This window comes from Mobula hypostoma, chromosome 21 (assembly GCF_963921235.1).
Source record: "Mobula hypostoma chromosome 21, sMobHyp1.1, whole genome shotgun sequence".
Taxonomy (NCBI): Eukaryota; Metazoa; Chordata; class Chondrichthyes; order Myliobatiformes; family Myliobatidae; genus Mobula; species Mobula hypostoma.
The window spans coordinates 55,509,263-55,536,521 of NC_086117.1; the positions used below are offsets into that span (position 1 = coordinate 55,509,263).

Consider the following 27,259-nt stretch of genomic DNA (forward strand, 5'->3'; position numbering starts at 1 on the left):
TAGACCCATGAACACACTACTTTTTTATTTCTGTTTTTGCACTATTTAATTTAACTATTTAATATAGTGTACATAATACCTATAATATATGAACACACACACAAACACACATACGTGCTTATTGTAATTCACAGCTTTTTTTTCTATATTATCAGGTATTGCATTGTACTCATTGTACTGCTGCCACAAAGCTAACACATTTCACAATATATGTCGGTAATATTAAACCTGATTCTGACTTCTTCCACCTATCCCCTCTCAGCTTCTTACTTCATTCCCTCCTCCACCACCCACACACCTTCCCCCTCACCCGGTCTCATCTATTCCCAACAGAAAGAAGATCCACTCATTTCGGGCCAAGTCCTGATGAAGTGTCTCAGCCCAAAACATCGACCCCTCCCATAGATGCTGCCTGACCTGCTGAGTTCCTCCAGTGTTTTGTGTGTGTGTTGCTCTGGATTTCCAGCATCTGCACAATCTTGATACTCCAAGTGAGGCCTCACCATTGTTATATATAACTGTAACATTACTTCGTCCGTGCGCATGGGCAAGTGGTTAAGGCGTTGGTCTAGTGATCTGAAGGTCGCTAGTTCGAGCCTTGGCTGAGGCAGCGTGTTGTGTCCTTGAGCAAGGCACTTAACCACACATTGCTCTGCGACGACACTGGTGCCAAGCTGTATCGGCCCTAGTGCCCTTCCCTTGGACAACATTGGTGGCGTGGAGAGGGGAATCTTGCAGTATGGGCAACTGCTGGTCTTCCATACAACCTTGCCCAGGCCTGCACCCTGGAAACCTTCCAAGGCACAAATCCATGGTCTCATGAGACTAACGGATGCCTAAAAAAAAAATTACTTCCCAGCCCCTACATTCAGTAAATGGCAAAGGCCAGCATACGAAAAACATTCTTCACCAGCCCATCTACCTGAGGTGCTGCTTTCAATAAATTATCTTTTACACTCTGTTCCATGAGCCTGTGTCAACAAGGATTGTAAGGGGGTGGACTCAGGATGGTAATGAGGCACTTCAGGAATGCTTTGCGAGGACAGACTGGGATGTATTATGTGAGCCACACGGGGAGGACTTTAACAAAATGACTGATTGCATCACAGGCTATATCAAATTCTGTGAGAACACCATCTTGCCAGCCAGGACTGCACACTGCATCTCCAACAACAAGCCCTGGATCACCAGTGACCTGAAAGAACTTTCGAGTATGAAGGAGAAAGCCTTCAGGTCTGGAGATGGACAAGTACTGTGGAGGGTATGGAGTGAACTGAGGGTAAAGCTGTAGGAGTGCAAAGACTCCTACAAGAGGAAGCTGGAGTACAAGCTCCAGCAGAATAGCATAAGGGATGTGTGGGCGGGCATGAGGCAGATCACTGGCTTCACGTTTAAGGAAAGGAAGATCGAGGGCTGCCTGGATAGGGCCAATGAATTGAACTTGTTTTTCAACAGTTTCAGCATGGGACCTCCTGCTATCCCTTCACCCACTTGCCCAAACCACACATCTTCCCTGCCCAAAGCCTTCTCCCTCCGTCCCTCCCTCCTCTCTGGTGAGTGCTTATGTTCCAAACCCCCCAACCTTGGAGTATCCTGCCTCCATGGGGATGACCACCCTCCCCTGCCTGACTGTGACTGCAGGTCAGGTGAAGAGACAGCTGGTGTGTCTACATCAAGGCAAGGCTGCTGGACTGGACCAGATCAGCCCCAGGGTACTGAAGGCCTGTGCGAGCCAGTACCTTTACTGAGTCTGTCAGGAAAAGATACCGGTGCTATGGAAGACTTGGCTTCTGTACCGAAGAAGGAGACTCCATCTGAACTTAATGACTACAGACCAATTGCCTTCACATCTCATGTGGTGAAGAGGCTGGTCCTGACTTACCTTGGACTGCAGGTGAGATCTTTATTGGACCCTCTACACTTGCCTACCAACCTCATGTGGGAGTGGATGATGCCATCATCTACCTGTAGCAGAGAGCTCACTCCCACCTGGATGATGCTGGTGGCATTCTGAGAATCACATGTTTTGATTTCTCTAGTGCCTTCAACACAATCCAGCCACTTCTTCTGAGCGAGAAGCTGCAAAGGATGGGCATAGACAAATATACTATCTCCTAGATTGGTGACTACCTGACTGATAGACCCCAGTTTGTACAGCTGGGTAGTTCTCTATCTGAGATGGTGGTGAGTGGTGCTGGCGCACCACAGGGAACTGTCCTGTCTTTGTTTCTGTTCACACTGTACACCTCAGACTTTCAGTACAACTCTGAGTCTTGTCACTTGCAGAATTTCTCTAATAACTCCGCGGTGGATGGGTGTATTGGAGATGGACTGGAGTCAGAGTACAGAGGAGTGGTGCAGGAGGAATCCCCTGCTCCTGAATGTGGCCAAAACCAGGGAGGTGGTGATTGATTTTAGGAGGAAGAGGACTGTGACGAGTCCTGTATACATTCTGTGAGAAGAAGTTGCAGTGATGGAGGAGTACAAATACTTGGATGTTCACCTTGAGAACGGACTTGACTGGAAAACCAACACCAAGGCTATTTACAAGAAGGGGATGAGCAGACTCTATTTTCTAAGGAAGCTGAGATCCTTCAATGTGTGAGCAGGATGTTGGAGATCTTTTACCAGTATGCTGTAGCGAGTGCAGTCTTCTTTGTGGCTTTATGTTGGGGGAGCAGCATCAGTGCTGGTGATGCAAAAAGACTAAATAAACTCATCAAAAAGGCTGGATTGGTCCTTGGCTACAACCCAGACTCTTTTGAGTTAGTGGTAGAGAGGTCTCTAAACAAACTGTTGTCCATTATGGAGAATCTGGCACATCCTCTCCATGACCTGCTGAATAAGCAGTGGAGCACCCTTTCAAACAGACTCACTCAGCTCCACCGTCACAAGGATCGCTACAGAAAATCTTTCCTACCAAATGCAATAAGCATATACATCTCAGTGTGACAGGACAACACACATCATAGTACAATAGCCTGTTATATTATCTTGTACATTATTGCACACTGGTAAATTGTTATTGTGTACATTATTATTCTGCCTTATTAGTTAATATTATTATAACTACGTTTTTAAATGTTGTTGCTGTAATGAAATAACTTCCCACTCAGGGTTAATAAAGTACTAATTATTATTATGATTATAACTCTCCCCAGGGCCCTGCCATTCACTGTATAATTCCTACCCTGGTATGATCTCACAAAATGTGAAACCTCACATTTACTTGGATTGAAAACCATTTACCAATCCTTAGCCCACATATGCAGCCATTTAAGATCTCCCAGTAACTGTTATAACCTTCTATACCAGGAGTTCCCAACTTTTTTTTACGCTGTGGTCTGCTACCATTAACTGGGGAGTCCATAGTCTCCAGGTTGGGAACCCCCGTTGTAGACAATCTATAAGAGATTCATGAGTGGAGGTTCATGAGAATGATTCCGGGAATGAAAGGCTTATCATATGGGGAGTGTTTGATGGCTCTGGGCCTGTATTCACTGGAGTTTAGAAGATCTCATTGTAACCTATTGAATATTGAAAGGTCTAGATAGAGTGGATGTAGAGAGGATTTTTCTATAGAGGGGAGTCTGTGACCAGAGAGTACAACCTCAGAATAGGGGGATGTCCATTTAGAACTTCGATGAGAAGGAATTTCTTTAGTTAGAGGGTGGTGAATCCGTGGAATTCATTGCCAAATGGAGGACAAGTCATTAAGTACAGTATATTTAAAGCAGAGGTTGATAGATTCTTGGTTGGTCAGGCTATTAAAGGTTAAAGGGAGAAGGCAGGAGAGTGGGGTTGAGAAGGACAATAAATCAACCATGATGATACAGCAGAGAAGGTGATGGGCCAAATGGCCTAATTCTGCTCCGTAATATCTAACGGTCCACAGCACCAGCTGTTTTCGTATCATCAGCATCTCTTTACGTGGATGTTGCCTGGCCTGTTGAGTTCTTCAAATAATTGGAATATATTTCGTTTTTTAAAAGTTTCTTTATCAGTTTTATATTACTTCTGACTTTTTGTAAACTTTAATTTGTTGAGATGAACTCTACAGTCAGTTCTTTGACCCCAAACTTTAATTTTTTTTCCTGCCAAAATGTTTTCTGTTTTCATCATTTTTATTTTATTTCACTTTTTTTTCGATTGCAATATTTAATCAGAATTTGCATCCAGCTCATCCAGCAATACATGGTTGTGCGCTGCCCCTTTAAGGATGCGGAGAGGTATGCAAATAATATGCCCAGAGAATGGTCCCGCCCCCTCGAGGCGTATTGCGCCGATTGGGTGTAGCGATCGTCAATCCGCGTTCCGCGCGGCCGGCTTGACTTCCGGTGAGGAGAGAGACTGGCGGAGAGCCGGGCGCCATGTTGGATGATAGAGTCTAGTCGGTTGTCTCCTCCGCCGAGCGGCCCGCCTCATTCCTAAACCGAGCTTCGGTTTTTACTTCGTTGACCGAGGGGCGGTAGAGTCGTGTTGCCTCCTCCGGTTCGACACCGGCGGCGAGAAAGCGAGACAGCCGTGCCCAATGGAGGCGCGGCTCCGGCAGCCGCTGTGAAAGGAGGATCGGGTAAGCGAGCGGCGGGGCGGGGGTCCGGCGCCAGGCCCGCTGCGCACGCGTGGTGGCATAGAGCGGTCGCGGGATCGCGCGCGGCCTGGGAGTGGGCGGGGCTTGAGAGCGCGCGCGCGCATCTGTGGGACAGGTGCAAGTGGCTCACCTGTGACTATGGACTCAAATGCAGTTTGTTCTGTATTCCGCATAATATGTGCATTTAATAGTGCATCGCTGCTACCAAATGCAGCACATTATAAACTGCAGATTGCGCAGATGCAGGAAATTTAGAGCAACTCACACAAAATGCTGGAGGAACTCAGTAGGTCGGGTAGCATCTATGGGAATGACATTCTTCAGGATTGGAAAGAAAAGGGGAAGATGCCCAGAATTAGAAGGAAGGGAGGGTGGGAAGGATAGGAGTCCAAGCTGGCAGGTGATGGGTGAGACCAAGTGAGGATAGTGACCCCCCCCCCACACACCATGCATGGAACAACTTCCTTGCAAATTATTAACACAAGATTCTGCTGATGCTGGAAATCGAGAGCAATCCACACAAAATGTAGGAGGAATTCAGCAGATGAGGCAAATCTATGGGAATAAACAAAATCTGGTTTAATTTCACTGGCACATGTCATGAAATATATTGTTTTGTGGCAGCAGTACATTGCAATAGGTAATAATTGAGATATGTATGTATGTGTATAATATATGTGTGTGTGTGTGTCTATATGTACGTATAATGTATGTGTACATGAGTAAACAATTTCAAATTCCTGGGTGTCAAGATCTTTGAGGATCTGACCTAGTCCCAGCATATCAATGCAGCTGTAAAGAAGGCAAGATAGTGGCTATATTTCATTCGGAGTTTAAGGAGATTTGGTTTGTCACCTAAAACACTCAAACTTCTACAGATGTACCATGGAGAGTAACACACACAAAACACTAAAGGGACTCAGCAGGCTAGGCAGCATCTATGGAAAAGAGTACAGTTGACGTTTCGGGCCAAGATCCTTTAACAGGTCTGGAGAAAAAAAGATGAGGGGTAGAGTTAAAAGGTGGGGGGAGGGGAGGGAGAAACACAAGATGACAGTTGAAACCGGGAAAGGGGGAGTGGTGAAGTAAGGAGCTAGGAAGTTGACTGATGATAGAGATACAGGGCTGGAGAAGGAGGAATCTATTAGGAGAGGATAGAGGCCATGGAAGAAAGAAAAGGGGGAGGAGCAGCAGAAGGAGGCGATGGACAGCAAGGAGATAAGGTGGCAGAAGGAAAAGGGGAATGGTGAAGGGGGGGGCATTACCAGAAGTTCGACAAATTGATGTTCATGCCATCAGGTTGGAGGCTACCCAAACAATGTAAAGTGTTGTTCCACTAACTTGAGTGTGGTTTCATCACAACAGTAGAGGAAGCCATGGGTAGACATATCTGAATGGGAATGGGAAGTGGAATTAAAATGGGTGGCCAGTGGGAGATCCTGCTTTTTCTGGTGGATGGAGTGAGCATAAGTGCTTGGCGAAGCGGTCTCCCAATCAATGTTGGGTCTCACTAATATACAGGAGATTGCACCCAAAGCACCGGACACAATATATGATCCCACCAACTCACAGGTGAAGAGCCACTTCACCTGGAAGGACTGTTTGGATGTTTGAATGGTAGTGAGGGACACGGGGAGACAGACAGACAGACACACACACACACACACACACACACACACACACACACACACAGAAAAACACACACACACACACACACAGATAGATAGAGAGATATATATATATATATATAGGATCTTGGTCCAAGACAGCAACTGTTGACAGGTTTCCCCCACTATCCGAAAGTAGAGCACTCCTATGAAACCTTTCGTATTGCGAAATGGCGTAAAGCAAAGAAGTGATTACAGTACCATTAATTTATATGGAAAAAATCTTTTGAGTGTTCCCAGACCCAAAAAATAACCTACCAAATCATACCAAATACATAAAACCTAAGAAAAGGCACGTACACGCATACGCACATGCCTGCCCGTGCAAGGCTTCATGGTCATGGTAGTCTTTCTTGGGGTAAACACAAGTTTAAAGCAGGCGCCTTTTTTCGTAAAAGCGAAAATCCTCTTCGGATTTCTTTCGGATAGCAAAAACAAGTACTAATGTAGGTCAGTTGTAAAAGCAAAGTGGCGTAAAGTGAACTTTTGTAAAGCGGGGGACACCTGTATTCATTTCTATAGATGCTGCCTGACCTGCTGAGTCCCTCCAGCGCTTTGTGTGCGTTGCTGCAGTTAGTAGGTTGATTCGTCAAATGGGTACAACTGGGCGGCATGGACTTGTAGAGCCAGAAGGACCTGTTACCATGCTATATCTCTGAATTAAAATAAAAGCAAGGCCTGTTTTTGTTGTACAACACCCTGTTTTGTCTTTGTAACAATGTTTTTAACCCTTTAGGCCCAGTTTGTTTAGTGTATTGTGGTTGCTTCAGTTTAAAACCTATGGCCAAAGACACGTTCTGTGAATAACTTAAGCCCATCATCCCCACTTGATTGATTTACTTTAATTTATTTATTTAAAGTTCAAAGTAAATCCAGTATATTGCCGTACATAATTCTGAGGTTCATTTTCTTGTAGGCACATTCAATAAATCCATCATAGAATAATAGTGATAATAGAATCAAAGATAATGTTGGGTGTGCAACCAGTGTGCTAAAGACACTAAACTGTGCATATACAAAAAAAGAAAGATATAATAATTAAGTAAATGAGCAATAAATATTGAGAACATGAGATGAAGACCTTGGAAGTGAGCGTATAGGAAGTGGGAACATTTCAATGATGGGGTAAGTCAGTGAAGTTATCCCCTTTGGTTCAAGAGCCTGGTGGTTGAGGGGTAATAACGGTTCCTTAGCCTGGTGGTGTGAGTCCTAAGGCTCCTGTATCCTCTTCCTGGTGGCAGCAGCAAGAAGAGAGCATCACCTCGGTGGTGGGGTCCCTGATGATGGATGCCGCTTTCCCATGGTTATGTTTCGCGTAGATGTGCTCAGTGATGGGGAGGGCTTTACCCGTGATGGACTGGGCTGTATCCTTTATGTAGATTTTCCATTCCAGTGTTATGTATGATTTAAAAATTCTAAGCTTAATTGGTTTGATTCATTTGTACAAAAGATGTTATTTTTTCTGTTTTCTCTCTTACCCTTTCTCCAGTCACTGATGCCTATGAGTTATTGGTAAATAGAGCAATTTCCATCTCTTAAGTAATCACTTACATGTAAAATGTTTCCAAAATAACGGGGTTTAAAAAATCACCTGGAGGAAACCAATACCTTCAAGGGGAAGAATGTACAAACTCGCTCACAGAGGACGCTGGAACTAAATTCCAAACTTTGATATCCAGAGCTGTAATAGCGTTGCACTAACCGCTACGCTATGTATCAATAGTAGGAGGGATGTGCCAATGATGTATTGGGATGAGTCCACTATCTCTGCGGCTTCGTGCATTACGGTGCATTTGAATAGCTGTCCCAGACCATGATACAACCTGTCATTATCAAATTGCTGTTTATGCTAGCATCCTGTGCATGTTTGCTTTAATTTTTTATTCAGTACAACTGATTACAAGTATAGTGGATTCTGGTTAACTGAAACATATGAAATGAATCAGAATCAGGTTTATTATCACCGGCATGTGACGTGAAGTTTGTTAACTTAGCAGCAGCAGTTGAATGCAATACATAATCCAGCAGAGAAAAATAATAATAATAACAAGTAAATCAATTACACTATACGTATATTGAATAGATTTAAAAAAATGCAAAAACAGAAATACTGTATATTTTCAAAAAAAGTGAGGTGGTGTCCAAAGATTCAATGTCCATTTAGGAATCAGATAGCAGAGGGGAAGAAGCTGTTCCTGAATCGCTGAGCGTGTGCCTTCGGGCTTCTGTACCTCCTACCTGATGGTAACAGTGAGAAAAAGGCTTGGCCTGGGTGCTGGAGGTCCTTAATAATGGACACTCCCTTTCTGAGACACCACACCCTGAAGATGTCCTGGGTACTTAGTAGGCTAGTACCCAAGATGGAGCTGACTAGATTTACAACCCTCTGCAGCTTCTTTCGGTCCTGTGCAGTAGCCCCCCCCCCCGTACCAGACAGTGATGCAGCCTGTCAGAATGCTCTCCACGGTACAACTATAGAAGTTTTTGAGTGTATTTATTGACGTGCCAAATCTCTTCAAATTCCTAATAGCTGCTGTCTTGCCTTCTTTATAACTACATCGATATATTGGGACCAGGTTAGATCCTCAGAGACCTTGACACCCAGGAACTTGAAACTGCTCACTCTCTCTGCTTCTGATTCCTCTAAGAATTGGTGCGTGTTCCTTCGTCTTACCCTTCCTGAAGTCCACAATCAGTTCTTTCGTCTTACGTTGAGTGCTAGGTTGTTGCTGCGACACCACTCCACTAGTTGGCATATCTCACTCCTGTACGCCCTCTCGTCACCACCTGAGATTCTACCAGAAGGTTGTATTGTCAGCAAATTTATAGATGGTACTTGAGCTATGCCTGGCGACACAGTCATGTGTATATAGAGAGCAGAGCAATGGGCTAAGCACACATCCCTGAGGTGCGCTAGTGTTGATTGTCAGCGAGGATATGTTATCATCAATCCGCAGAGATTGTGGTCTTCCGGTTAGGAAGTTGAGGATCCAATTGCGGAGGGAGGTACAGAGGCCCAGATTTTGCAACTTCTCAATCAGGATTGTGGGATTGAGCTATAGTCGATGAACAGCATCCTGACATGGGTGTTAGTGTTGTCCAGGTGGTCTAAAGCCATGTGGAGAGCCATTGAGATTGTATCTGCCGTTGACCTATTGTGGCGATAGGCAAATTGCAATGGGTCCAGGTCCTTGCTGAGGCAGAAGTTCAGTTTAGCCATGACCAACCTCTCAAAGCATTTCATCACTGTCGATGTGAGTGCTACTGGGCGATAGTCAATAAGGCAGCCACATTATTCTTCTTAGGCACTGGTGTAATTGTTGCCTTTTTGAAGCAAGTGGGAACTTCCACCTGTAGCAGTGAGAGGTTGAAATGAACATGTACATTTTGGCCCAATAAGCTGAAGTTTCATGGAAATAGTTAAAAAGCATAAAAAATACCAACTGTGTAACTGTAGTTAAATAAAATTCTATATTCAATGAAATTAAATGAAATTCTGTATTTAAATGAAATACAGAACAAATTGGAATACTACTGATATTACTACAGTACTATAAAACTGTATTAGTTCCTAATAGTTATTGATCGAAAAATTCATCCAATGTTTGAGTTCTTTTGATGAACAAAATCAGCACAGACACCTTTATACAATGCTTTTGATGATTGCATCCTCCAAATCTACATTTTCATTGTAGCATTCAGGATGGCTTCAAATTCTTCGTAGTTCCTAGCTTGCTGAAGTAGTGAAATAGTTTCATTTTCAATCCCGGCTGTTTCTGGCAACTCCAAGCCTGAATGCTTGAAACTGTAGTGAGCAAAACAATTTTGAATTGTCTTACTGCTTATTTCTTGCCAACCATCAGTGCCAAAAATCACTGCTTTTTGACACGTACACTAATTGACACGTCTATTTAAAAACTATTCACGCAAAGCACGGTGTAGTGCCTAATGGTTACGCAAGTGTAAGCGATTGGTACTATTTAAAAACTATTCACTCTAAGCGCGGTGTAGTGTTTTAATGGCTACATAAGTGCAAGCATCTGACGCTAGTTATAAACTATTCAGCAAGGAGCAGAGGGATATGGGGGTACATGTCCACAGATCCCTGAAGGTTGCCTCACAGGTAGATAGAGTAGTTAAGAAAGCTTATGGGGTGTTAGCTTTCATAAGTTGAGGGATAGAGTTTAAGAGTCGCAATGTAATGATGCAGCTCTATAAAACTCTGGTTAGGCCACACTTGGAGTACTGTATCCAGTTCTGGTCACCTCACTATAGGACGGATGTGGAGGCATTGGAAAGGGTACAGAGGAGATTTTCCAGATGCTGCCTGGTTTAGAGAGTACGCATTATGATCAGAGATTAAGGGAGCTAGGGCTTTACTCTTTGGAGAGAAGGAGGCTGAGAGGAGACATGATAGAGATGTACAAGATAATGAGGAATAGATAGAGTGGATAGCCAGCGCCTCTTCCCCAGGGCACCACTGCTCAATACAAGAGGACATGGCTTTAAGATAAGAGGTGGGAAGTTCAAGGGGGATATTAGAGGAAGGTTTTTTACTCAGAGAGTGGTTGGTGCATGGAATGCACTGCCTGAGTCAGTGGTGGAGGCAGATACACTAGTGAAGTTTAAGAGACTACTTGACAGGTATATGGAGGAATTTAAGGTGGGGGCTTATATGGGAGGCAGGGTTTGAGGTCGGCACAACATTGTGGGCCGAAGGGCCTGTAATGTGCTGTACTATTCTGTGTTCTAAGTCTTCTGCCAAATTAAAGCAGTGTAGTGTCCCAAGTAAATGAAAGGAATCCCAGCTATTTTCTTAATTTTTTTTATTAAAAGATGTCCCAAATAAGTGGCTGCCCCAATTAACAGATAGCCCAACTAACCGAAATCTACTGCACTTCATTTATTGGATAGGGATTGAAGCAGCAGTATATAAATAGGTTTTAATTTTATTTTTTCTCTGAAACTTGCGTTCCACCTTAGTTGTAAGTTTAGAAAGGATGGAAATGTTAAGAATACAACAGTTTCCTAAAAGAAATAGGAAATACCAGTCCTGAAGAAAGGTCTCTGCCCAAAACGCCAATTGTTTATTCCACACTATAGATGCAGCCTGACCCCCTGAGTTCCTTCAGCATTTTGTGTGTGTTGCTTGGGATTTCCAGCATCTGCAGAATCTCTAGCGCTTGGGAAATAGCAGAAAACATCTTGGGTAACTGATAATGATTGTGGTGTTTGAATTTTATTTGAGGTTGTGGAGTAGGAAGGAGGTCGACTCTTCCCCAAGGAAATGAAATAGATTAACTCAACCTGTGCTAGGGTTGTAAATATTTTACATAAAAAAACAGGCATGATAGCCAAAGGCATTTTTATATTTCAAATCACTTAGTTCTTGCATCAACCATTAAAATAAAACTGATACAGACTATTACATTAATATTCTTGGTAGCACACTTTGCTGTTGGAAAGTCATGAATTATTAAAATGGAGAAACTGAGATGGCAGTCATTCAGGTGTCGTTTTGGCTGAATGGCCCTTGCGGACTTTCACATGTATAGACCTTATCCTTGAACTCTGTTCAGTCTAATCCTTGATGTAATGTGAACAAAGTCACCAGAGAGATGCAGTTGGTATATATGAAGTAACCTTTTATTCGACAAAAGGAGACATAACAGGCCTGTTTGACCCAACATTACATGGCATTTTATATGCTAAAGATCCATGGCATAAGAAAGTTGGCAACCTCGCTCTAATTGAATGTGAAATTCTGTTATAATCTTTATTTCTCTCTGTCAGGAGATTATTTATGATGAGATGACTTACTTAAAATAGCTGGTTCCTGGTTGGATGCTCGTTGCATTGTTACAGGAATCTGACTTACCTGGGTTCCTTGAACTCATTCTCAACCCTCTTTGCCTGTTTGATATGACCAGCCGATATAAGGATTAAAATCCTTCAAGATGTTTATATTTGTTATTTGTTCAGTGATTTGCAGGCAAAGTGTAGTTACTGTTAGGGAGCTTGGAGGCCAATGATATTTTTCTGAACTTGTATGATGTGTTGATGTCCTAAATCTCTCCATTGTCTGTTATTTATTTATTTATTGATTGACTGATTGATTGATTGATTGATTGAGAGACAGTGCAGAATAGGCCCTTGGAACTGCGCCACCCAGCAATCAGCTGATTCGCGGGACAATTTATAATAATGAATTAACTTACTAAACTGATACATCTTTGAGCTGTGGGAGGACACCGTGACCCGGAGGAAACCCACGTGGTCTCATGGGAAGAATGTACAAACTCCTTGCAGACAGCAGCAGGAATTGAATCCAGGTCACCTTTATTGTAAAGCTGTATATTTCATTGGAAACAAAGTCATCTTTTGGATGCAGCAGCTAATTTCCACAGAACTAGCCCATAAAGGGCAGTACGTATCAGGTTGTTGGGTGATTTATGTAGATAAATTCACATGATATCAGATTTAGTTGGAAGTTCAGAATTCACTTAATGTATGTTGTGAAAATAAATATCAGAATTAAAATTGGGTTTAATATCACCAGCATATCTTACGAAATTTATTAAATTTGCAGCAGCAGTACAATGCAATACATGGTAGTATAGAAAAAAGAACTGAATTACGTTAAATATATATTAAATAGTTAAATTATAAGTAAGTAGAGCAAAAATAGAATTTTAAAAAAGTAGTGGGATTGTGTTCATGAGTTCACTGTCCATTCAGAAATCGGATGGCAGAGGGGAAGAAGCTGTTCCTGAATCACTTGAGTGTGTGTCTTCAGACTCCTGTACCTCCTCCCTGATGATAGCCATGAGAAGAGGGCATGTCCTGGCTGATGCGGACCTTACTGATGGATGCCACCTTTTTGAGACACCGCTTCTTGAGTATATCTTGGATACTACGGAAGCTGATACCCATGATGGAGCTGACTATTTTTACAGCTCTGTGCAGCTTACTTTGATCCTGTGCAGTAGCCCGCCCCCCCACCCCCCAACATCAGACGGTGGTGCAGCCAGTCAGAATGGTCTCCACAATACATCTCTTTTTACTCCTAATCAAATACAGCTGCTGTTTTGCCTTCTTTATAACTGCATTGATTTGTTGGGACCAGGTTATGGCCTCAGAGATTCTAACACACAGGAACTTGAAATTGTTCACTTTTTCCACTTCTGATCCCTCTATGATGACTGGTATGTGTCCACTTGTCCTTTCCTTTCTCAAGTCCACCATCAATTCTTTGGTCTTACTGACATTGAGTGTGAGGTTGTTGCTGTGACACCACTCAACTAGCTGGTATATCTTGCTCCTGTACGCCCTCTCATCACCATTGCATTTGATGTTTAAGATTTTTTTTAAGTTAATTATTTTTCAAGTAGAATTACTGCTTTTTATAATATGTTTATAATATGTATATAAAAAACAGTATTTTGATTTTGCTTTTGATGTTTATTTTTAAAATTACTTTTGAAGTATTTATTTTTGTAATTGATTACATTGTGTAAAACTAAATAATCTTTTTCTTCCAGGTAGTACTCATCCAAGAGGGTGTTGGTGATGATGCACCATGGCAGTGGTCCACAAAATATACAGCGCCCACTGCAGAGATCCAAGTCATATACTGGCGCCGAGGGAGATGAACAGACTGCATTACCTCATTCTCCTGTCACGCCGTTCGCTCCCGCTCTCAGCCCCGTGCCGCACACGGTGGCCAGTCCTTCTGGGCCACAGTCCCCGAGTTATCAGTTGCAGCAGCTCATCATGAACCGGAGTCCGGTATCTGCGCAGAATGTCAACATCACGCTGCAGAATGTGAGCCAGGTGATGGCCGGGAATCAGCAGATCACGTTGGCTCCCCTTCCGATTCAAAACCCAGCGTCCCCTGGTTTCCAGTATAGTTCACAGGTTGTGGGACAGCAAAGGCGCTTTGATCACGGATCCCCGTCGTATATTCAAGTCACTTCGCCCTTGCCTCAGGTGCAGCCGCAGAGTCCCACGCAGCACAGCCCTGCATCGATGCTACAGGGCGTGCAGCGGACAGGGGCAGCGGCTACGGGGTTGAGTATGTGCAGTCAGAGCCCGACCCGAGGATACGTGGACGCCAATGTACTGGTTAGGCAGCTGAACCTCAGTCCATCGAGTGGTGGGCACTTTGTATATCAGGATCCGTCCGGTCTTACTCAGATAACTTCAAGCGTTGGAGGGCAGGTGCAGTTAACGGCAGCCGCCACATCAGTTTCTGGATCACGGGAGCGTAGGCTTTCGCAGCCGCACTCCCAGACTGGTGGAACTATTCATCACTTGGGCCCTCAGAGCCCAGTGGCCAGTGGCGCCATGCAGCCCTTGCCCAGCCCAAGCCACATCACCACATCGAACCTGCCTCCGCAGATCAGCAGCATCATACAAGGACAACTGATACAGCAGCAACAGCAGGTTCTTCACAGCCAGCAGATGGCCAGGCCTGTAAATTATGAAAGGACACCTGTATCCTTGACCACAGGAGTGGTAGGGGCATCAAGCTTCGGAATGACATCACCGCCACCTCCTTCTAGCCCATCTCGGAGTGCCGTAGCTCAGGGCCTGGCAGCGGCATGTCTCACTCCCACCACTCCTTGCGTCCCAGTCGTGAGGAAGCAACCAAAGAAGTTGGAAGAAATTCCACCTGCTACCCCAGAGGTTTCTCAAATGAGAAAGCAGTGTTTAGAGCACCACCTTGCCCAAATGGAGTCTCTGAGGGAGACATTTAAGGACTACTTGATTGAACTTTTCTTTCTTCAGCACTGCCAGGGGAATATGATGGATTACCTAGCATTCAGACGGAAACCCTGTATGGCCTTGTTGGCATATCTGAAGCAAGGAGACTTGGATCTTGAAGAGGAGGAAGAGGAGGAGCAATCCGAGGTCATCAATGATGAGGTAAAACTATTTGCTGTTTAGTGTGCAAAAACCGTTCACACTTCCTGCACTGTGGCAACTGCAGGCTGAGAAAGTTTTAGCATCTAGTTGTCTAGGGCAATCTCATTGGCAAATCAATTTTTCTCCCTTGATTTTTAAGACAGGTGAAGCTTTGAATTATCTGGAAATATGGTTTTAACTGAAATTGGATTATTTCTGTAAATTTTGCAAATAATGAAATGTACTTATGGTTTGATGCATAAGCTCTTCTCGGGCTTCCAGCCGGGTACAGATGTTTTAACTGATGTTTTGATGACAAACACCGCCATCATCAGGGACGATGCCCAGGCACGTCTATAGTCTGATGGTATACATTCTCACCTCCTGTCGTCCGTCCCTCCTGATTGGTTAACCCTCAACCAATCAGGTTTCTGCTGTCCCACCTGGTTTAAAATTGTATTCCAATTCTTACTTGGAGCAGTTTTAAACTAAGTGGGACAGCAGAAACCTGATTGGTTGAGAACTAACCAATCAGGAGGGATGGGTGATAGCAGTTGAGAATATATACACTTGTATCCCGCTGGAAGTCCAAGAAGAGTTTATGCGTCATATACGCTGGGAAAGCACAAAATCCTTTTTCATACTCAAGTTTTGTGTCCCTGGCACAACCCAGCCTGCATTTAACACAGAAGTGGGAATCTCAACTCATCTAGGTTTATTCAGGACGGCGTCGATCATTGTCATTTTCGTGTCACATTCATTCTTCCATCCCTCTCTGCTGTTTTTGAATGTGGTCCCTCCATTTATTATTGAATGCTTCAACCAAGTCCAAAGCTTTTGCACTAAATTATGACTTATTCTCTCAGATAACAGCTCCAAATGTTAATGGCATTTTGGCTTGTAAACTTTCTGCATAGCAAACTGACAATTGTTTAATTTTTTTTAAGTACTTAATACAATTTTTAGCTGATCTATCTAAGGCGGATCAAATTCAGTTAAGATAATTAGTACATCCTCTTATACAGAACCGGATGGGAGCGTTATACAGAATCAGAACTTTGTATGAATGGAAAAAATTTCATACCATTACTCCAAATGATCATTCAGAATAAATGGAGTTAGTACTGGGCTAAAGATATGTTGTATTATTGAAAGAAAGTCTCACCCTTGAATATTGATGGGATTCTTTTCCATTTTCATTATAAAACTTGGAGAAGATGGCTAAAAACAGTTGGTTTGCATGGTCCCTTTCCATACTGTACATCTTTGAATGTGTCCATTCGTTTGCTTCCCGGCCTCTAGCCACGTTCAAAATGATCCATTTAGAATGTTGGTTTTCTGTTATGGGTCAAAGGAAAGCCAGGAATGTTCTGCAGTTATGCTTGATGTGACGCTTTCTAAGGCGAGCTTGGGATATTTGTACACCACCTGGTTCTTACCCTACGCTTTGTTCAGAGAATAATATTGAGATCAATATATTACAGTGAGAAAACAGTCTAAGTTTTTGAGAATATTGGCTCCTTTAAAATGAAGATTTCAGTAGCAAATCATAAACACAAAAAAGTCTGCAGATGCCGGAAATTCAGAGCAACAGAGAAACACAAAATTTATTTATTTATTGAGACACATCATGGAATTGGCCCTTCTGGCCCTTCGAGCCAGGCCACCCAGCAATCCCTGATTTAATCCTAGCCTAAACATAGGACAATTTACAACTAATTTACCTACCAATTGGTACATCTTTGGAGTGTGGGAGTGTGGGAGTAAACGGGGGCACCCGGAGGAAACCCACGTGGTCACGGGGAAAACATACAAGCTTCTTGCAGGTTGCTGCGGCAATTGAACCCGGGTCGCCTGTACTGTAATGCATTGTGCTAACCACTGCGCTACTGTGGAGGAACTCAGCAGGTCAGGCAACATCTGTGGAAGTGAATAAACAGCTGATGTTTTGGGTTGAAACCCTTCTTCAGGACTGGAAAGGAAAAGGAGAAGATGCCAGAATAAAAAAAAGTGGAGGGGGAGTGGGGAAGGAGGATAGCTAGAAGCAGATGTGAGTTGATTTATAGCACTGAGTTTTGTCTTTTAGGAAGCTTTATCCTATCTTGGCAGAACCAGTGACCAAGAAATGGCTTTTCTTCATCATTGAGTGAGTGAGTGAGTGTGTGTGTGTGTGTGTGTGTGTGTGTGTGTGTGTGTGTGTGTGTGTGTATGAGAGAGAGAGAGAAAAATTTTGTTAGAAAATGTGAGGGGAAACTCTTGCCATCATATAATTGTTGTAAGTATTTCAGCTATTGGGAAAGTGTGGCTTGGAATGTCAGCATTTCCACAAGCCCCATCACATAATTTATATCTATTGAAATGGAGTAAAGTTGTAATGTGGCTCAGGACTGTCAGTTGTCCGATATCACGAGACTGAATTTACATTTTTTTTTTGCAAACTGATATGAATAGATCAACATTTATTAAATTCATGTTTTTAGGTGTTTTATTTCAAGTGTGTGTGTGTGTGTGTATGTGTGTGTGTGTGTTAAATTAAATAAGTAGTGCAAAAAAAGTGGTGAGGTGGTGTTCATGGGTTCAATGTCCATTCAGAAATTGGGTGGCAGAGGGGAAGAAGCAGTTCTGGAATCATTAAGTGTGTGTCTTCAGGCTTCTGTACCTCCTCCCTGATGGTAACAATGAGAACAAAGCATGACCCGGGTAGTGGGGTTCCTTATTGATGGATGCCTCCCTTCTGAGGCACTGCTCCTTGAAGATGACCTGGATGCTACAGAGGCTAGTACCCATGATGGAGCTGGCTGAGGTCACAACTTTCTTCAGCTTATTTTGATCCTGTGCATTGCTGCTCCCCTCCCCCCATATCAGATGATGATGCAGTCAGTTAGAATGCTCTTTATGGTACATCTGTAGAAACTTGTGAGAGCCTTCTGATGGGGATGGGGGGGGCGGGGAGACAGATTTTTAAGGTTTAACATTACAAAGTTTGAATTTATGATTTAACTAAGCATTTGTACTTAGCCGAACGCAGGAAATTGGGTTGGGCACTCCTGGTTAGCATGGACTAGATTGGCCAGTGGGCCTGTATCTGTGCTGTAGTGCCCTATGACTCTACGACTAGCTGGAGGACCTGAGTTAAAAGGAAAGATTGAATAGGTTCGGACTTTATTCCTTGGAACGTAAAAGATTGAGAGGAAATTTGATAGAGATGTACAAAATTAAAGGGGGCCTAGATGGGGTAAATGCAAGCAGGCTTTATCCACCGAGGTCAGGGGTTCAGGGAGAAAGGTGAAAAGTTTAAGGGGAACATGAGGGGAAACTTCTTCACTCAGAGGGTCATGAGAGTATGGAATGAGCTGCCAGCGCAAGTGGTGCATGTGAGCTCAATTTCAAAATTGGAGAGAAGTTTGGATAGGTACATGGATGGTAGGGGTATGGAGGGCTATGGTCCCAATGCAGGTCGTTGGGAGTAGGCAGTTTAAATGGTTTGGCACAGACTAGATGGGATGAAGAGCCTGCTTCTGTACTATACTTTTCAATGACTCTATAACTTTCATAGCCTGCACAATGAGCACTTTGCTTAGTGAGTAGAAACTAGAGGATGAAAATGTATTGTAGGTACAGCAGAGTTTACCTCTAGAACCAGTGGTTCCCAACCTTCTTTATGCCATGGACTCCCTACTATTAACCGAGATGTTTGTGCCCAGGTTGGGAGCTCCTGCTCTAGAAATAGCTGCAGTTTGTTGAGTGTAATTTTAAATGATTGACAGTAGTTTATATTTCAACATGGCCTAATTGCAACACTGCTAATTATTGATATGCGAATGTTGCCCCATGGAGTCAGATTGAGCAAGGTCATCCTGACGTGAAGAAGTTTCATTGAAAAATGTAGGTGGTCTCAATGAGCAATGCAATACCTTGAAGATGGACTGACAGGGAAGATGTTGAGAGTTTTTTTTTAGATTTCAGTATTTAAATTTGTGACAAACTGGGATTAATAACTAGAAAGTTACTTGGCATTGACATTGAAACCGTAACTGATTCAGCCTTGGCATAGAGAGTGCCTCTCTGACTGGAGATCTGTGTGTAGTGCTGAGCCACAGGGATTGGTACTGGGTCTGTTGTTGTTTGTCACCTATATCAGTGATCTGGACGATAATGTGGTTTACTGGATCATCAAATTTGCAGATGATACCAAGATTGAGGATATAGTGGACAGCGACGAAGGCTGTCAAAGCTTGCAGTGGAAAGTGAGCTGAAAATGGCAGTTGGAATTTACAATGCAGGCAAGTGTGAGGTGTTGCACTTCGGTAGGACCAACCAGAGTCAATGGTAGGCACTAAGGAGTGTGGTGGAACAAAGGGATCTGGGAATATAGGTCCATAATTCCTTGAAAGTGGTGTCACAGGTAGGTGGGGTTGATTAGAAAGCTTTTGGCACTTTAGCCTTCGTTTTGAGTACAGGAGTTGGAATGTTGTGCTAATGTATAAAATATCAGTGAGGCAAACTTGAAGTATTGTGTGCAGTTCTAGTCAGCTGCTCACAGGAAAGAAATCAAAAAGACTGTAACATTGCAAAGAAAATTTACAAGGATGTTGCCTGGGCTTGAGGACCTGAGTTATAGGGAAAGATTGAATAGGTTCAGGATTTTATTCCCTGGCGTAGAGAAGAATGGGAGAAAATTTGATAGACATACACAAAATTATGAGGGGTACAGATAGAGTGAATGCATACAGACATTTCCCCCCGAGGTTGGGTGAGATTGGAACTAGAGATCAGCGGCTTAGAATGAAAGGTGAAATATTTAAGGGGAACCTGAATGAGAACTTACTCACTCAGAGCATGGGATGAGCTGCCAGCGGAAGTGGTGGATGTGGGATCACTTGTAACACTTAAGAGATGTTTGGGTAAGTGGATGAATGAGAGGGGTGCACAGGTTGGGAGTAGCTGGGACCAGGCAGAAAAAACAGGTCAGCACAGACTGAATGGGTTGAAAGCCCTTTTTTGTGTTGTATCACTCTTATGACTGTGAGCTCCCTCTCCCAAACTCTATACAATGTTTAAATGAACTAGATTTCTCTCTTTCCCATTTGAAGAAAGTCTCTGATCTGAAATGTTCCACAGAACTTATGATTTAGTTTTCAGCATTTTCTGTTTTGTTTCAAATTTTAGCATCTGTAATTTTGCTTTGATTTTTCATGTGGCTGTTCCAGCCAATTTCTGTAGAATGACTATTTTCTTTTGTATTATCTTTTTTTTCCCCCATAGGAAGGCATAATGTGTGATTTAAATGTTGCTAATGCATCAGGTACCTAGAAATTCCAAGTCATGATGCTGAGATCCATCCTGGGATATGCTGGGACACCCCAGGATCAGTGATGTAACCTTGGGTCATCAGGTGTTTCAGGTCTTTCAACATCAGGCACTCTCGAACAGGTGACCCATGCAGGGTTGATCAGACCCAGCCTTGTGTCCTGGCCACATTGGTCCATGGGTCACACCTCTTGATCCATAGCCATCTGAAGTCTTGCTCAGCAGCCTCTGTGACAGTCCTGATGGCTCTTTTCTTTGCAGCTCCTGTAATGCAAAGGAGAGAGTAGGTTTGCACAGCGAGCGGCCAGCAAGAACTCTATGCCGCACCTCTATAGGCTTGCATCATGCTCTCCATCCCTGTCTCTGGTATTGCTTTACCAGCTCCTTGGTATACTGACAGGATAAAGATTCAGATTTAGATTTATTTATCTCATGTACATCGAATCATGAATGAAATATGTCATTTGTGTTAAGAACCAACACACCCAAGGATGAGCTGGGAGTAGCTTGCAAGTGTCACCACACGTTCTGGTGGCAACAGAGCAGGCCTACAGTATTCAGCAGAACAAGCAACAGCAGTAAAACAAGCCCCTTTTGCACTCCAGCTCACTTCTTGTAGACACCTCTAAACCTCAGGACAGATCCCTTCCGCTCCTCCAGTCCATTGCTCTGGACTCTCAGACTCGTAGACGTTGGGCCTCCAACTTCTAGTCCCTGGCCCGGACTTGCAGTCATTGGGCTGTCTTCTGGACAAGCCGACCCAAGGGATTCGTCCTCTGGGTTCCGTGTCAATATGAAAGACTCAATGTCAGTATAAAAGGCTCTTAGGTAGGCACATGGAAGGAAGGAAAATGGAGAGTTATAGGCTGGATAAGAAGGAAGGGTTAGCTTGATTGGGGTGTATGTTTATATATAGTACTGTGCAAAAGTCTTAGGCACCCTAGCTATATATGTATACGTATACGCGTAAGTATATAGCTAGAGTGCCTAAGACTTTTGCACAGAGCTATATTTATCAATGTGGAGCGGAGAGCAAGTTTGTAAATCTGGCAGGAGCAAAGGATGTTGGGAATGGTGAAGGTGGAGCGCCGCGGGAGGGGTGTGGGACAGATGCCAGAGAAGGAGTGTTGGGGTGAGGGATGCGTGGGTGCAGACACACCCAGTCCTGAGACACCAGGCAAGGTCACTTGATTCCAAACAATTGGTTTATTGATCATTACAGAATGTCTCTCTGATTCCTGCTCCCTCCCCTCCCTTCCTCTTTCCCCCAACCATGATTCCCCTCTCCCTGCCCCCTTCCCAGTTTCAGTCCACAGTAGAGACTCATGTATGTCATGAAATTTGTTTTTTTTTGTGACAGCAATACAGTGCACTACATAAAATTCGTAGAGTACTATGCAAAAGTCTTAGGCATCCTAGCTATATATTGTATATGTGTCTAAGACCTGCACAGTACTATTGGTCAGTACAACATTATGGCCTGTACTCTGCTGTGCTGTTTCATGTTCTGTACATAGAAACATAGAAAATAGGTGCAGGAGTAGGCCATTCGGCCCTTCGAGCCTGCACCGCCATTTATTATGATCATGGCTGATCATCCAACTCAGAACCCTGCACCAGCCTTCCCTCCATACCCCCTGATCCCCGTAGCCACAAGGGCCATATCTAACTCCCTCTTAAATATAGCCAATGAACTGGCCTCAACTGTTTCCTGTGGCAGAGAATTCCACAGATTCACCACTCTCTGGGTGAAGACGTTTTTCCTAATCTCGGTCCTAAAAGGCTTCCCCTTTATCCTCAAACTGTGACCCCTCGTTCTGGACTTCCCCAACATTGGGAACAATCTTCCTGCATCTAGCCTGTCCAATCCCTTTAGGATTTTATACGTTTCAATGAGATCTCCCCTCAATCTTCTAAATTCCAACGAGTACAAGCCCAGTTCATCCAGTCTTTCTTCATATGAAAGTCCTGCCATCCCAGGAATCAATCTGGTGAACCTTCTTTGTACTCCCTCTATGGCAAGGATGTCTTTCCTCAGATTAGGGGATCAAAACTGCACACAATACTCCAGGTGTGGTCTCACCAAGGCCTTGTACAACTGCAGTAGTACCTCCCTGCTCCTGTACTCGAATCCTCTCGCTATAAATGCTAGCATACCATTCGCCTTTTTCACCGCCTGCTGTACCTGCATGCCCACTTTCAATGACTGGTGTATAATGACACCCAGGTCTCGTTGCACCTCCCCTTTTCCTAATCGGCCACCATTCAGATAATAATCTGTTTTCCTATTTTTGCCACCAAAGTGGATAACTTCACATTAATCCACATTAAATTGCATCTGCCATGAATTTGCCCACTCACCCAACCTATCCAAGTCACCCTGCATCCTCTTAGCATCCTCCTCACAGCTAACGCTGCTGCCCAGCTGCGTGTCATCCGCAAACTTGGAGATGCTGCATTTAATTCCCTCATCCAAGTCATTAATATATATTGTAAACAACTGGGGTCCCAGCACTGAGCCTTGCGGTACCCCACTAGTCACTGCCTGCCATTCTGAAAAGGTCCCGTTTATTCCCACTCTTTGCTTCCTGTCTGCTAACCAACTCTCCATCCACATCAATACCTTACCCCCAATACCGTGTGCTTTAAGTTTGCACACTAATCTCCTGTGTGGGACCTTGTCAAAAGCCTTTTGAAAATCCAAATATACCACATCCACTGGTTCTCCCCTATCCACTCTACTAGTTACATCCTCAAAAAATTCTATGAGATTCATCAGACATGATTTTCCTTTCACAAATCCATGTTGACTTTGTCCGATGATTTCACCGCTTTCCAAATGTGCTGTTATCACATCTTTGATAACTGACTCCAGCAGTTTCCCCACCACCGACGTTAGGCTAACCGGTCTATAATTCCCCGGTTTCTCTCTCCCTCCTTTTTTAAAAAGTGGGGTTACATTAGCCACCATTACTGCCCTCTGAGTGGATAAACCTTGAGTGAATGTAACCTTTTCCAATGCTCTGTTTGAAGAGCCTGGGAGTTTTCTTCTTGTCCTGTTTCCTCCTTGTCCTATTTCCTCAACCGGTGCGATCAGAGATAGTCCAGTTGGTTCTCTTTCATTCATTTACTTTTTCAGGAACTCTTAATGTTTTGTAGTCATAGAGCAGTAAGCATGGAAACAGATCCTCTGGCCAGACTTGGCCATGACAAATGTGCTTCAAGATTGTTCAATGTCATTTCCAGTACACAAGCATAAAGGAGAACAAAATAATTGTGTACTGGAAATAACAAGTCCTTTGGCCTAACTTGTTCACACTGACTATTGCCCAGTGAACTAATCCCATTTGTGTGTGTTTGACCCAAAGCCCTGTAAAGCTCCCCTATAATGTGCCCGCCTGAACCACTATTTTGGGCAACTCATTTCAAATATGCACTGTCCTTTGTGTGGAGAAGCTGCTCCTGACATCCCTTTTAAATCTCTCTCCTCTGGTCTTAAACCCGGGCAGTCTTTTGTTTTAGCACTTCCTCCCTAAGAAAAACAGCTTTCACTTTCAGCTCTTTACCTCTTCCATCTGCCCCCTCCCAGCTTCTCACTTCATTCCTCGCTCCCCCACCTACCTAACCTCCTCTCTTGGCTTCAGCTATCACCTTCGACCTTGTACTCGTTCTCCCCTCACCCACCACCTTATTCTTGCACAATACACACAATGTGCTGGAGGAGTTCCAGCAGGCCAGGCAGCATCTATGGAAAGGAATAACCAGTCAACGCTTTGGGCCAAGAACCTTCATCAGCACTGAAAAGGAATCCATTGTGTCATTGGATTTATTGTACTCCATTTCAATTAGTCCTTCAGTGGAAACAATTTTAGGAGTACCGTGGATTCCGATTAATTAGGGCACATCGGGACCAATACACTTTGGCCCAATAAGCAGAAGTTTCATCGAAATAGTTAAAATGTATAAAAAGAATAAAATGCTGTTTAACAGAGGAACAAATTATGTATTTAAATGAAATACACAACAAATTAGAACACTAGCAATACCTCTACAGTACTATAAAATGGTATTAGTTCCTAATAGTTATCGATGAAGGAATTCATTCGTGTTGTTCTTTTGATTGAATGGAAATCAACAAAATCAGCACAGACACCTAGTGCAGATAATGGACTGCCTTTATACAATGCTTTCGATGATTGCATCCTCCAAATCCTCATTTTCATTGTTACATTCAGGGTGATTGTCTACCTTTGTAATACCGAGTAGTGAAATTCTTTCACTTTCACTCCCCACCATTTCTGGCATCTCCAATCCTGAATTCTTGAAACTGCATTGAGCAAAACAGTTCAGAATTGTCTTACTGCTATACTTCTTGACAATTTTAAGTGACAAAAATCACTGCTTTTTGAACAGAAGTGCATGCAACTGGCGCTATTCAAAGACTTATCACTGGAAGCACAGTGTAGAGTCTAATGGCCACGCAAGTTCACGCAACTGATACTGGTTAGAAATTACTTGGCCACAGTTTTCTGCCCCAATTAAGTGGCTTAGTGTCCCAAATAAATAAAGGAAATATGACAATTTTCTTGGTTTAGCTTTTGTTCTTTCAAAGTAATTGGCTGCCTTGATTGCCCTGATGGTCCAACTTACCAGAATCCACTGTATGCTGATGCTGAAATTCCTGTGCTTTTTTTTGTAATCAGTTTAGCAGCAATCAAAAATGTATGAAATATTTGTGCCAATTTATGCACAGTCAGGGTTTACCATGGATGTTGCGTCCTAGTTGTCTACGTAATGTGCAAGCCTTGGAAGCAGGCTCCCCCTCTCCATGCACCTGATGAACCCAGAGAAACAGTTTGGCACCAGTGAGTTGCCATCGGCATTGAACACAATGTAGAGCTGCCTTAAGGACTCTCACTCGGGACTTTTTCCAAGGGGTTTACTCCCGAAGTGGGTATAGCCCCTAGCCAGCGGAGGTTTGAGATCATAGATTTCCTTCTCCAGCTGACATGCCTCATCTGCCTGGAAATACTGAATTTAAGGCACCAGTAACCTTTTTTTGTCCCTTCTCCTGTCAGTAGAAACAGTTTGACCAGGTTTAATAGCTAAGCCACACTTGAAGGCCGGGAGCTGGACTTGGTTGTCAGAGGCTATTTGAGATGCACACCACTGGGGGCATTTAATAGGTGGTGGGAGCTTATAACATTTAATAAGTAGTGGGAGTTTATAATATCACGAGGCTGCAAAAGTTGGACAAGTGGGTGACTGTCAGGGAAGGGATGGAAAAAGCTCAGAGCACCCCTCTGGCCAGGCCCCTCAGTAATCGCTATCTCGTTTTGGATGCTGTTGGGGGTGACCTGACAGAGGATGACCATGGCGATCGGGTATCTGGCACTGAGCCTGGTTCTGTGGTGCAGAAGGGAGAGAAGAAGATGAGGAATATGGTAGTCATTGGGGATTCAATAGTGAGGGGAACAGACAGGAGGTTCTGTTAGCCTGATAGAGATATCAGCATGGTGTGTTGTCTCCCAGGTGCCAGGGTACGGGATGTCTTGGATCGGATGCAGAGTATTCTGAAGGGAGAGAGTGAACAGCCAGAAGTCTTGATACACGTTGGTACCAATGACATAGGTGGAAAAAGGGAGGAGAGAATTCAGGGAGTTGGGCAGGAAGCTGAAAAGCAGGACCTCCAGGGTAGTAATCTCGGGATTGCTGCTTGTGCCACGTGCTAATGAGCGCAAGAATAGCATGATCAGATGTATTAATGTGTGGCTGAGAGACTGGTGTAGGGGGCATGGCTTTGGGTTCCTGGATCACTGGGGCCTCTTCTGGGAGAAGTACTACCTGTGCAAAAAGGACGGGTTACACCTGAACCCAAAGGGGTTCAATATCCTAGCAGGCAGGTTTAATAGAGCTGTTCGGTAGGGTTTAAACTAAATTGGCAGGGGGATGGGAACCAGAGTGATAGGGCTGAGGAAGGGGAAAACTGAACTAAATCAAAGATTACATTAGATTAGATTAGATTATGAGGACACTCAGTCCTCGTTTATTGTCATTTAGAAATGCATGCATTAAAAAATGATACAATGTTCCTCCAGAATGATATCTCAAAAAAACCAGGACAAACCAAGACTAAAACTGACAAAACCACATAATTATAACATATAGTTACAACATTGCAAAACAATACTGTAATTTGATTAAGAGCAGATCATCGGCACAGTAAAAAAAGGTCTCAAAGTCCCGATCGATCATCATCTAACGCAGGTGGCAGAAGGGAGAAACTCTCCCTGCCATGAACTTCCAAGCACCGACAATTTGCCGATGTATTGGAAGCACCCGACCGCAGCCGACTCTGAGTCTGTCCGAAAACTTCGAGCCTCTGACCAGCCCCTCCGATACAGCCTCTCCGAGCACCATCCTCTGTTGGGCGCTTCGACTCTGCCCCGACGGCTGAGCAACAAGCAAAGCCGAGGACTCGGGGCCTTCTCCTCCAGAGATTCCGGACCACACAGTAGCAGCAGCAGCAAAGCAGGTATTTCAGAAGTTTCTCCAGATGTTCCTCCATGCTCTCACGTCCGTCTCCATCAAATCAGGATTGTGCATGACACCCTACTTGACAAATAACAGCCATCACCACCGGAGTGGCCACTGCGAGCTGCGTCACGCTGCCATCTTCCCCTCCCGAAATTCCCGATAGCATGCAACAGAACTGATAGAAAAGGCAGGCAGGAGATAGGCTGGTATGGAAGTTGTCCTGTCCAAGACCAGAAGAAGCTGCAGA

At 43.8% G+C, this 27,259-nt stretch overlaps 1 protein-coding gene across 13 annotated transcripts in view; it reads left to right on the plus strand.

Annotated features, from left to right (window-relative positions):
- The first annotated feature begins 4,098 nt into the window (after nt 1–4,098).
- The window catches only part of ep400 (E1A binding protein p400), a 241,688-nt gene continuing 218,527 nt past the window's right edge, over nt 4,099–27,259 (plus strand). For 12 of the 13 annotated variants that reach the window (XM_063074069.1, XM_063074065.1, XM_063074073.1 and 9 more), the window contains exons 1-2: nt 4,099–4,573; nt 13,800–15,186. In XM_063074069.1, coding sequence (XP_062930139.1) covers nt 13,828–15,186 — 1,359 coding nt within the window. In that variant the 5' untranslated portion in view covers nt 4,099–4,573; nt 13,800–13,827. The remainder of the gene's footprint in view (nt 4,574–13,799; nt 15,187–27,259) is intronic. The other variant, XM_063074066.1, reaches the window with a different exon arrangement.